Here is a 12344-nt window from a genome sequence, read left to right on the forward strand (position 1 = left end):
TTGGAGTACAAGAGTAAGGAAATCTTACTGCAATTGTACAGGGTTTTGGTGAGTCCACACCTGGAGTACTGTGTACAGTTTTGGACTCCTTACCTAAGGAAGGATATACTTGCCTTAGAGGCAGTACAACAAAGGTTCACTAGATTGATTCCTGGGATGAGAGGGTTGACCTATGAGGAGAGATTGAGTAGAATGGGCCTATACCCTCTGGAGTTTAAAAGAATAAGCAGTGATCTCATTGAAACATATAAGATTCTGAGAGGACTTGACAGGGTAGATGCTGAGAGGCTGTTTCCCCCGGCTGGAGAGTCTCGAATTATGGAGCATAGTCTCAGGATAAGGGTTCGGCCATTTATGACTGAGATGAGGAGAAATTTCTTCACTCAGAATCGTTAGTATTCTCTACCCCAGAGGGCTGTGGTTGTTCAGTTGTTGAGTATATTCAAGGCTTAGATTGATAGATTTTTGGACTCTAGGGATATGGGGGTCAGGCGGAAAGTGGAGTTGAGGTCGAAGATCAGCCATGATCTTAGTAAATGGCATAGCAGGCTCGAGGGGCCATATGGCCTACTCCTGCTCCTATTTCTTATGTTCTGATATTCTTAAAGCACTGTTCATGTCCATGAAAACATCTCAAAGTACTTAACATTCTACAATGCCTATCCGTGAACTCTGGCAATCCTGTCCACGAAGCCCAGGCAACTCAGCTCTATTTGAGCTTATAATTCTTCCCTGCTGTTTGAAACCTGTTTGAATTTCATGGGCCTGGAGGTTTAGAAAGGGCTGTTCTTAATGGTGTTAAATTCTAAATCAGAAGACCAAGATCTATTAATAACTGCAGCTTGAAATCTACATTCATGGGAACATTGAGTTGAACTTCATATGAGTCCTGCAAGGTTCCACGATATTTGCCTAAATGACCCATGAAGACAAATGCTTTAGATGGTCTTGTTATAAAGGACAAAAGATAGAGAGTCCATGGCATTTTCCATAAATAGAATGTTGAACAAAGTACAGCTACATAGTTTTGTGCAATTGATGTTTTATTTACCATGTAATGAGGTTGACAAATAAGGTGATGCAGGATACATTTCTGATGTTTGTCTCGTCTTCAACAGTCAAGTACTGAATGACGAGTGGATGTAGATCTATTAAAAAGTAAACATACACAAACGATTCAGGTTTACTGTTAATAATTCACATGGAGAATTATCCCTTAATAAAACCCTTGATCACAGTATTAAGGCTAAACAACAGCTGTACTCTTATCTTTTTGGGTCCCCTATCCAAAAATGGCAACAGAAACATTGGTTTACAACAATGCTGGTTTCTCCAGGATTTATCAGTTACCATACCATGAGACTAACTAGCAAGATTCTTACTAAAACAATTTGTTACAGCACACATTCTGTTTCCTGCCTCAGATTGCAGGATGGTGGTAATTTAGGAATGTAAGGAGTCTTACAACACCAGGTTATAGTCCAACAGCTTTATTTGGAATCACAAGCTTTCGGAGCTTTCCGAACCTGGTGTTGTACGACTCCTTACATTTGTCCACCCCAGTCCATCACCGGCATCTCCACATCGTAATTTAGGAACACCACTTCAGAGAGTAAAAAAACAAGAAAGAATGAAAAAGAGAGAGAGCAAGGGAAAAGCTAGAGAGCACAAATCTGCAAGCTGTAAATATTATCTTACCACCTTGGATCAAAAATGTTTCCTGTATCCACCCATGTGAGGATGCATTCAGAAGCATTTCAAAAGGGTTTAGCAATTTCTATCACTTTTTTGGGTAGATTTACATCGGAAACAGCCAATAGAGGGGGAGGGAGAGGGGGACCGATGTGGATTCCCATCAGATTCTCTGGCAGTCTAGTAGCATTTGTTTTGATCTTGGGTAGGATAAGAGAGAGAAAGAAAAGGGAAATGGTGCATGAAATCCTGAGGTAACTTTGCATACAATTCTATAATTATAGGAACATTCAGCTCCTCGTGCCTGCTCCGCCATTTGATAAGATCATGGCTGATCTGTGATCTAACTCCAGATACCTGCCTTTCGCCCACATCCCTTAATACCTTTGGTTGCCAAAAAGCTATCTATCTCAGATTTAAAATTTAGCAATTGAGCTAGTTATCTACTTCCTCCCTCTCTGGAGAAGTAGACTTTATTTTCACAACTTAAGATTCTGATTTTGGAGTGAAAGTGGTAACATACTGCAGACAAGTTTACCCATCTGAGTAGCATCCTCCTCATCTTTTGACAACCGGTACCTCTTGTTCAATCTATAGATCTTTGCCATCAATTAGCTGAAAGGCTGCTGTTCAGAACCAATTTTTAGCCTGAAGGGTTTATTTTTCCAACCATACTTCCACCTCTAAAATGGATGCTGGTAGCAGGCAGCCAGAACAGACAAGTTAGGTAAATGATTATAACCTTAAAATAAGGCTCCAACCAGTCCCTACCTAAAATGGCAATCGGAGTCCTATTTACATCATAGGACCCCGATTTCCTTATTAAATGGGACCTATTGCCTGAATCAAGCAGGTGTTTTGGACACCCAGCAGAATAGATTATGAGTTATAAAATCAATAAAAAAGATAAACAAGAAAAAAAAGTCGCCGATGCCAAACAAAGTTTCTCCTTACATAAAATTGTGATGTGCTTTTATTGGGTTATTACAATAATAAAGCTACTCCCTTTTTTCAGCTTCATACTAACTGACAATGTACAAAACCAGTAGGCTTAGGAAGACAGGAATTTCCCTGGACCCATCAGCAGTTTAAAGGTTAAGGTTATAGCTGCTAACCCAGGAATTTTTTTTAAACATTTACAAAACAAATGCATTTACTCATGCAGACTGAAATACTAATGCACGGATTTCTGAATCATCGGCGTTGGTACAAAATGCTAAAGTCCTTGGGGTAATTTTAACTTTGGACGATGGTGTCAAACGGACGATATCGAATTAGCCACCCATTATACACCATGCTTGATTTTCCATTCCGTTGAAGTCAATGGAAGTGAAAATCGGACGAGGTACAGAATGGTTGGCTAATTCAATATCTCCCGCTTTACACCATCGCCCAAAGTCAAAATGACCCCCAATGGGGACGATTTTGAGGGCTTCGCCTGGCATTAAAGGGGCAGCAACGGCCTCAAAATTGGGTTGGTAGCCTTACTGCCCCATTAACATCGGTGAAGCGGCCGGCACCATTATAAAAGTGTCCTAACGCCAGGTGTCCAAAGCACCTGCCTGATTCAGGCAATCGGCCCCTTTTAATATGGAAATCGGGGTCTGATGACGCAAATAAGACTCCGTTTGCCATTTTAGGTAGGGACTGGTTGGAGCCTGAGCAGTGCTGAATTTGGCGAGCTCCGTCAGAATGCCTGTTTGGCACCCTGCATCTTGCCTGGCAAATGTAAACAAGTCCGGAGCCTCAAAATCACGGGGGGCCTCTTCGCTGGTGGAATGGGCGGCCAACTGGCAGAGCCGCCCAAAAGTCTAAATCTACCCCTTTCACTACAGCACTTAAGTCAGTTCAGGTGGGGCAATCCCACATGATTTTAGTGGATGGATGAAGACATATATGCCTTATGAATGCACATATTCTGAAAGCTCTCATCCTATAAATCTCCAGAGAAGCATTCTGTAGTCTGTAGGACAATCTCACAACCTTCCAGGTGATTGGCATGCAGCCTCATAAACACAGCAACTTGGGTTTGATATTTAAACTTGCTCAATAGCACTGCAGTGCGGGTGCTTTTCAACATGGGATGACGTCTCTAAATTCCCCACTACTTAACATGTTTTTATTTATAGAACAGCTGCACATTCCCATGAACTGCACATACAGACAAATCCCCCAGGACAATTTCCTTTTAGACAACATCCGAGACAATCCAAAGCTGTGCAGACAAAATGAGGTCATTTCAAGTTAACGTTCCTTCTTGGCCAGTCCTTGCTCCAGTAACAATTTAAGTTGTACACACAGCTTCCTTTATTTTATTAAAGCAGCATCTTCTAGTTATTAACTTTAAGCCTTCCTAATTTTAAAGAAGTAAATGTTATAATCAGTCCGGTTTAGATCCTTTAACTCTTCGAGGTGCTGCCAACTGCTAATATTCAATTCAGAATCACTGTTTTTGTTACAAACCTTCACTAGCGTCTCTGCAACAGTACTTCTACATTTGAATCTTGCTGTGGTGGAACCAATTCTAACACAAAAGAACCATACTTATAGATAGAACTTGCTTCTCCCTCTGCCCCCTCCACAAATCCACTGGTCATAACATTTTCCTTTAGAAAAATTTGTTAATGACCCATTTAATTAAACCGCCTCCACAGATTAGCAAGTTTAAAATGGATTTCGCTGCACTCATCTAACTGCTGTTTGTGGGACATTGTTGGCACAAAACGGCTGCTGCATTTGCCGACATAAGTCATCGCACATCCGTTGTGTGAAGAGTTTTGAAATATTTCAATATGAAAAGGCAAGTATTATAATATTAAAGTCAATTATTGATTGGTGAATGGTCAAGTGATGACTGGGGAATGCAGTGGTTCATAATCATAATCCCCCACCATCAACATCCTGGGGGTCACCATTGACCAGAAACTTAACTGGACCAGCCATATAAATACTGTGGCTACGAGAGCAGGTCAGAGGCTGGGTATTCTGCGGCGAGTGACTCACCTCCTGACTCCCCAAATCCTTTCCACTATCTACAAGGCACAAGTCAGGAGTGTGATGGAATTTTCTCCACTTGCTTGGATGAGTGCAGCTCCAACAACACTCAAGAAGCTCGACACCATCCAGCACAAAACAGCCCACTTGATTGGCACCCCATCCACCACCCTAAACATTCACTCCCTTCACCACCGGCGCACAGTGGCTGCAGTGTGTACCATCACAGGATGCACTGCAGCAACTCGACAAGGCTTCTTCGACAGCACCTCCCAAACCCGCGACCTCTACCACCTAGAAGGACAAGAGCAGCAGGCACATGGGAACAACACCACCTGCACGTTCCCCTCCAAGTCACACACCATCCCGACTTGGAAATATATCGCTGTACCTTCATCGTCGCTGGGTCAAAATCCTGGAACTCCCTTCCTAACAGCATTTTGGGAGAACCTTCACCACACGGACTGCAGCGGTTCAAGAAGGCGGCTCACCACCACCTTCTCAAGGGCAATTAGGGATGGGCAATAAATGCCGGCCTCGCCAGCGACGCCCACATCCCATGAACGAATAAAAAAAATGAAGATTGCTTTAAGCACAGGAGCTGCTCTAAATATTGCCAGAATTGTTCATATCAAGTTTTGAATGCGGGTTTTCATATCAGGATTTTATTGCATTAATTGGTGTTAGAAATGTCCTGGTCGCTGATCCTCAAGGAGTTAAGGTGACGTCACCCAGATGCAGTTCATCTTCAGCACTGGATTTAAATGTCAGACATTTCCTTCTGCCAACACCAGCCGCTTTTATCCCAGATTAGTCTGCAATTATTGCTGAATGCACACAGACAAAAACAAAGATCAGCAAGGTTCTCATCACTATAATGGTCTCATTTTCAGAAGGAAAAGTGGTAGAGGAATCTCCATAGTAACCCCTCTGATTTCACGTCTGAAATTTAACACCCAATTTCAACCATCTGTAAAGCTGTGCAAAAGGCAGCTACAGGTCAATCTTCAAAGCTTGTACTGAAATATTTTTAGTATAATATAAACCATCACAATTCCCCAAGATGTAAACACATCTGAACATATTAAATTCAATAGTCTGAGGAACGGTTTGGTAGCTGATGTCCAAAAGTTTTACTTACCTTCTAAATTAACTGAAGAGTCCTTCAGATGGTTTGCACAATCAGTACCAATGATAAGAGGCTGCATTTGGCATTGAGAATGTATAGCAGAATTAGTGATATATAGGTTATGGAATTATAGTTCGTGTGTGATTTGATGCAGCACACCCTGTGACAAATCTCATGAACTTGTATTCTTAGCACCAGTAACACAATTTGCTGCCCAAGTACTACAGTCTTGCAGCAAAAGTCCCAGAGCCAATGAAAATGTTGGTTTCCAAGAGGATCCAAATGATCTTGCTTGCTGCAACAAATCACTTGCCCTAGTTATACTATGCAGAAGGTACTGTATTCCCTTGTAAAATGCAGTGAACCAAGTCCCAATACCACTGCGGTTTAAAATTGTATTAAACGTTTTAGCACAAGAGGAAACCATTCGGCCCTTCTTTCCACCTTCCTCATGGGAGCCCTACATCTATCTTGATCCCTTGACACTCTTTAAGACTCTGTAAGTTACTGATGATCAATCAGTGGTGCAATAATAATACAGGCATCATTTTCCATAGGATTTACAGCACAGAAACAGGCCATTCGGCCCAACCGGTCTGTGCCGATGTTTATGCTCCGCGAGGGCCTCCTCCCACCCTACTTCATCTAACCCTATCTGGTTATTTTGACACTGGTATCGTTTTTTAGACGGTGAGTGAACAGTATGGAGTTACTAGCTGCTTGTTTCAAGCAGAGTGCTGTGCATGTAAGCTTAAAAGTGTACTGTTGTTTGGCCTCGAACTGCTGGTGAAATTTTAAAAATTAGGATGAAAGCAATAGGTTAGGCAGCTCTGCATTAATGTTAAAAACTTGAAAGTAAAATTGACCACTAAAGAAAATTTAAATCACTTTCTGGAAAACTGAAGTTGCACTGTGTTTCTTACAAAAGCTGCTTCAAATTGGCACAGGATATGCAGTATAATTACTGCAGTATAATGCAGTGTAATGGGGCATATTTTGTTCTGACATATATGCTTAAAGATTTTTAAAATTTCTATCAACATTGGAATGTAGAACTTGCAAGAAATCGATTGCATCACTTGTGCAATGCATTTTTAAAAAAAGTCACTGCACTTGAGCCTTTTAAAAGTAGCTTCAGATTATTTGTTTTCAAATGTAAACCCACATTATTAAAACAAGATGATCTCTGTGGTTAGCACCGGAAACAGGTCTCTATTTCTGCTTTGTTCAGCAAGTCAGCGACGAAAAGAGGAAGGACTAAGAAAAAGAAAAAATGAAACATTTAGCTGATAAATATAAAATAAGCCCTACAGCATTACACAGCACTTTTCTGAAATATATTCTCCACTCTTTTCAGATCGGTCTGTGCCGATGTTAAATGAGCATCAGTTGCAATTTCACGTTCGCCTGTTCATCCAGTAGTGGATGCAGAAACATTGATGATGCAGATGTAAAGGGTGTAATCAAGGTATCTGAGTGAGTTTCAGGCAGTCTAAAGTTCCTGAAGCAAGCAACTACTATGAAAACTCCACATAAACAATTGTCACCATGTTCACTGTCAGGTACATCTGTATAGCAATAAAAACACAGGAGGCTTCAGCATCTATAATGACAATAGATAGACCAATCTTTGGGGTGTAGGCTCAGTTCTGATGAAGGGTTTACACCTAAAATGTTAATCTGTCTCTTCTCTTTTCAGATGTCAGTGCGCATTCTGTGTACTTCTTGCATTTTCTGGTATTCTTTCAGGTTTCCACCTTTTTATTTTTACGCCTCTAAAGGAAGCCCTTTACACCAGATCTCTGCAGTAAAGTCTACTCCTGGTCATTTGTTTTTTGAACAAAAAAAAAACTGAATTATTGAGTAATTTGATTAAGCAATGTAAATGACACATCAACATGGGAATTTAGTGCTAAAATGAATTAAGAGTAGACTGTATGCTTTTCCAGTTCCATTTTAGTTAGGTTACAAAAGGTGATGTCATATAATTGTTCAACTTAAACAAACCTGGTAAAGCGGCTTACAAAATACTGTACTAGACAGTAATCCGCCTTTACAATCCACATTTACAATGCATGATGAAGACAGGTTTGAAAACTGTGTCCCAACATCCTCCAAAATGCTGATTTGTTAATTTTACAGTTCAGTAAAGCCAATTTAAAAGACCTCATGTCTACACATTAGCCACCCCACATTGGTCACAACATTAAATGAAAGATTCAGACTTGAAAGTGTAATGGGAGCATACAACATGAAATTCTAAAGATAGGGATAGGTTTCAATGAGAGCAACCACCCGCATTTATATAGTGCCTTTAACGTAGAAAAACGTCCCAAAGCATTTTACAGAGGAGGAAGGAGTGGACAACAAGCCTTTGCAGGAGCCTTGGGTGAGGTGACTAAAAACTTAGGTGAAGGTATGTGTTTTGAGAAAGATTTTAAAAGGTGGGGGGAGGGGGTGGGGAGAAACAAAGGGCCAAAAGGGTTGAGGAGGGAATTCCGGAGGATAGGGCCATCAAGGGTGCAGAGGGATGGATGATGCATCTACTTCCAACAGGGTAATAACAAAATTAACAGTCAGGTCGATCTGAAATTCAATGATCTATTGGGGGGAAGTATTTAATTACATGAGAAATATAGTGCCCCACAAATACATGAACTTCTAATGGAATGAAGTGCTTTCCCACAATACATTACCAAATTTCAGAAACATTCAACTATTGCGGTAATATTTTGATTGTTAAGTGGTTCCACACAGTTAATGTACCACCTGGTTATAATGAGCTGTAAATAATGCAGTCCCACTAGTAACACATCTTTCTAAATGGGGTCCTACACTGAAAAAATACATTATAACTGTATACATGGGAATATAGTGAACTGATCGTGTTCTCCTTAGCTCCAGATAATTGCCCTGCGCTCTGTGATTCAAGTGGATGACAGTACAGCTCATAGGAACATTAGGAACAGGAGCAGGCTATTCAGCCCCTCGAGCCTGCTCCGCCATTTAATCAGATCATGGCTGATCTGCACCTGCTCACTCTGCTCTCCCGTCTGTCGTAAGCTCTCCCCTCAGGCCCAAATCTGTGCCCTCTTGTCTGATAGGGTTAGATGAAGTGAGATGGAAGGAGGCTCGTGTGCAGCATAAACACCAGCATTGACCAGTTGGGCTAAATGGCCTGTTGCTGTGCTGTATATTCTATGTAATTCAATGGGCTGGAAATCAATCACTTTCAAAATAACATTGAGCCTAACAGCGCTCACCGTTATTAGTGGCGGATTCGAAGAGCAAGTTCCGCTGACCGTACATGCGCAGTCAAAGGTGGAAATCCGGAACGTGCTCTTCTTGGTTCACCGGTGATGTGAGAGCTCCGCAGATTGACAGCTTGCCGGCTGGCTCTCCACTGAAATGATATTTCTTCCCCTCTCTTTATTTCGCTGTCTCTAACTGTTTTTACAATGATTTTACTGTTGCAGCTTGCACGTCAAGGTTTTGACTCTTTGTGGCTTGTCAACAATGCTGAAATCTGATTGATCGAGGGGAGAGAGAGATCCTCTTGTCAGCCACATAGATCCTAGGTTTGCTCGAGTTAATGCTGGATTCTTTTCAGGTTCGCATTAGAGGATATTCCCACAGTAAAGACCGCGGATATAATCTGCGTAAGTTAGTATGTAGGGAACAGCAAGCGCTGGTCATTCGCTGCTAATAGCAATTTCAAGCCCTACGTAATTGTCTTGATGCCTTGACATATCTGAAAGTATTGCTCCTTGTTTCCTTTCTCTATCCTTACATCCCTGGCAACTGCTTAACAGAACACAAGGGGCTTCCCAATCCCAGTGGAGATGGGGCAATTCAGCATAAGGACTGAGCAAATGAATCTTTCTAGCCTGGCAGCTAGTACAGCAACACATGCCCAAACATGTATGAAAGATTACATTGTCATTTGTACATCTGTTGCTTTTGTGATGATGTTGACAAAAAAGTTTCAGAAATTGATATCACACATCGATTTATTTTAATTGCCTGACCAAGGTGTTCTTTTTTTTGCCCATCAAGGAAATATTAAGAGTGACTGGTTGCAAGGCCTTTTAAACACATGAAACGGTGTATATTTTAAGAGCGATTCCACATCAAAATAGGTACACTTTAAAATCAAAATGACTGTCACTGATAGTAACTGATACCTGGCAGGGTTGTTGCTGTGATTACAAAATCAGAAGCTAACCAATTAAAATGCTTAGCAAAATTTGAACATTGAAAGGCACTGTAATAAAAACTCTATGGCTTTAAAGAAAGTATTACAATTTTTAATGAAAAATTTGAAAAAAAAACTAAGCATTTTAAAATGAAATTATGTTGCAGGAATTCATTATACTATAGATAATGAATATCTGGATGTTTACAAAAAAAATTGAGGACTTTAGATGACAATTTAAACTGTAAGAGCAAAGCAACAGAGTTTACAATGATAATCTGAAGATCTCAATTACATTATTGCTTTGAAGTCACTTAATACAAATACTGGAGTGGCCTTATTCCGATTTGTTCCAGCAGGAGCGTACAGTGCAGTCTGCCAGTACATTCCATGTCTGATTCATAACGATATTCACACTGAGGAATTAGCGATCGTGAGACAACTTTACCAAGACATATACATCATTTGCAGTTGATCACTGCAGTATTCGGCACATAAAGATTCTAACCTGCTCGTTTCTATACCATACAATCCAAGAAGTAAAACCCAAGAAATGGATTAAACATAAAACCCCTACTTGAAATTTCTACTGATAAAAAGGTTCTCCAAATATCCTTATAGAAATTATGTTGTCAATTTATTTTACTTCGATTACTAAAATCAATAAATCACTTTCTAGAGGACATATTAACCTATCATTGGGGAGCTTTATAGGGCAGCAGTAACCTAGGTTGCTGGTTGAGACAAGCCCAGTCTCTCACTGCTCAGACCGTTAGACACAGAACAGCACAAACAATGGAGCTTTCACAGGGCTCACTCTGCTTTACTCACTCTGTCAGCCTCCCACCTCCTCTCTGGGCTCGGCTCTTTCCGCTTTTTCACCGCGACACACCGTGCACGCACACAGTAAAAACTGACTGGTGAAGTTGGGTTCTTGCATTTGTGCTGAAGCGGATGCTGGGAGTCCTTGTTATCTTTCGAGTACTGCCGCTATTACCCCGGCGTTCGCAACCGCTCCCACCTCCCGGCTCAGCGCGCCCCGGGTCCTAAAGCCCTGCCACCTTCTAGAGGCAACTTCATTTAAGGGGGAAATACATATTCCGCGTCAAAGGAAATTAAAGGGTTTTTTTCCGACAGTGTTAGGTGTTGAAATCGATTTAAAATATATTCGGTCGCTTTTAAATTTAATGAATAACGTTAGAACAATACAAAGAGAAAAAGAAAAAAACCCAGCTTAACACCCTCCTAATAGTTTCCTCAAAATATTCATATTTCAAAATCATGGCATTTTCTTTAATTACAAATAGGTAACAATGTAAAGGATATTGAATTTAACCAATTTAAGAATATCAACCAGGTCAGTCAAATACAAAAAAAGTATTGGGTAAAATCTGCTGTACAGTATTATAATATGAACATTTAACATATCCACATGAAACTCCTTTCTCCACTATTTTAACAAGGTGGTTGACTCACCCCAGTAAGAGGGAATACAGCCTACTCCTCCTGATAGTTCAAAGCCATTTTCTTTCCTGAAAATTGATCTATCCGATAATTTGAATTAAGCAACATAAATAATACACCAATGTGGGATTTTAGTGCTGAAATTTGAATTATCCAATAATATGAACTAAGCAATTTTGAATGGAGAAGTAGACTACATATTATTTGAAAGTAATTTACTGAAGTAAATAACTTGACATGATTGTAAGTAAAAGCAAAATTCTTGAATGAGCCTCTGCCAGTCATGTGATGTCATTCTAAAATTGTTTTGCAGTAAGTAGCTTGCGATACCCTACCATTAATGTCATTTGACATCTCGTGCAGATGAAGGTAGTCATAAAGCAGCAAATAGTCTCTTAACTCTTATCCCAAAAGTTTATAGCCTGATATACAATTTTATATAAATGATAAATCCTTCGCAGGGAGCTGGAAGCTATAACTGAATGTTGAGATTCAGGTGATGTTGATAAATTGTCCAGGCTCTGCTCTTTGTGATTTGATGTAATCTGACCTCTTCAGTCGCGTTATAGTCTTGTAACTCCTCCATGGGTATTTGTTTTACTATGTATAAATGCTTTCAATGCCACTATCCTTCCCAGAGGCAGATCATTATCAATCTATTTTTTTTGGGATACATTAATAGAGGCTGAGCCAGAAAACAACAGAATAAAACACTGAGTGTGAGGACAATTCTGTACATAATGTACAGAATGAGTGGCTAGCTATTATGGATAACAGTTTGTTGTGAAACTTAGGCTTTGCTGTATCCATTCAGAAAATAAAACATGCTATATTGGTAGAGCAGAGTAACAGCACAGGCACTAAGACCAC

General features: G+C 40.3%; 1 protein-coding gene across 1 annotated transcript in view; it reads right to left on the bottom strand.

Annotated features, from left to right (window-relative positions):
- Window positions 1-11015, bottom strand: part of tmem71 (transmembrane protein 71) — a 43122-nt gene extending 32107 nt beyond the window's left edge. The window contains exons 1-2 of the mRNA XM_067979083.1: window positions 10842-11015; window positions 1052-1148 (exon numbers count right to left, since the gene is read on the bottom strand). Coding sequence (XP_067835184.1) covers window positions 1052-1091 — 40 coding nt within the window. The 5' untranslated portion in view covers window positions 1092-1148; window positions 10842-11015. The remainder of the gene's footprint in view (window positions 1-1051; window positions 1149-10841) is intronic.
- Window positions 11016-12344: the final 1329 nt, after the last annotated feature.

This window comes from Heptranchias perlo, chromosome 3, assembly GCF_035084215.1.
Source record: "Heptranchias perlo isolate sHepPer1 chromosome 3, sHepPer1.hap1, whole genome shotgun sequence".
NCBI lineage: Eukaryota > Metazoa > Chordata > Chondrichthyes > Hexanchiformes > Hexanchidae > Heptranchias > Heptranchias perlo.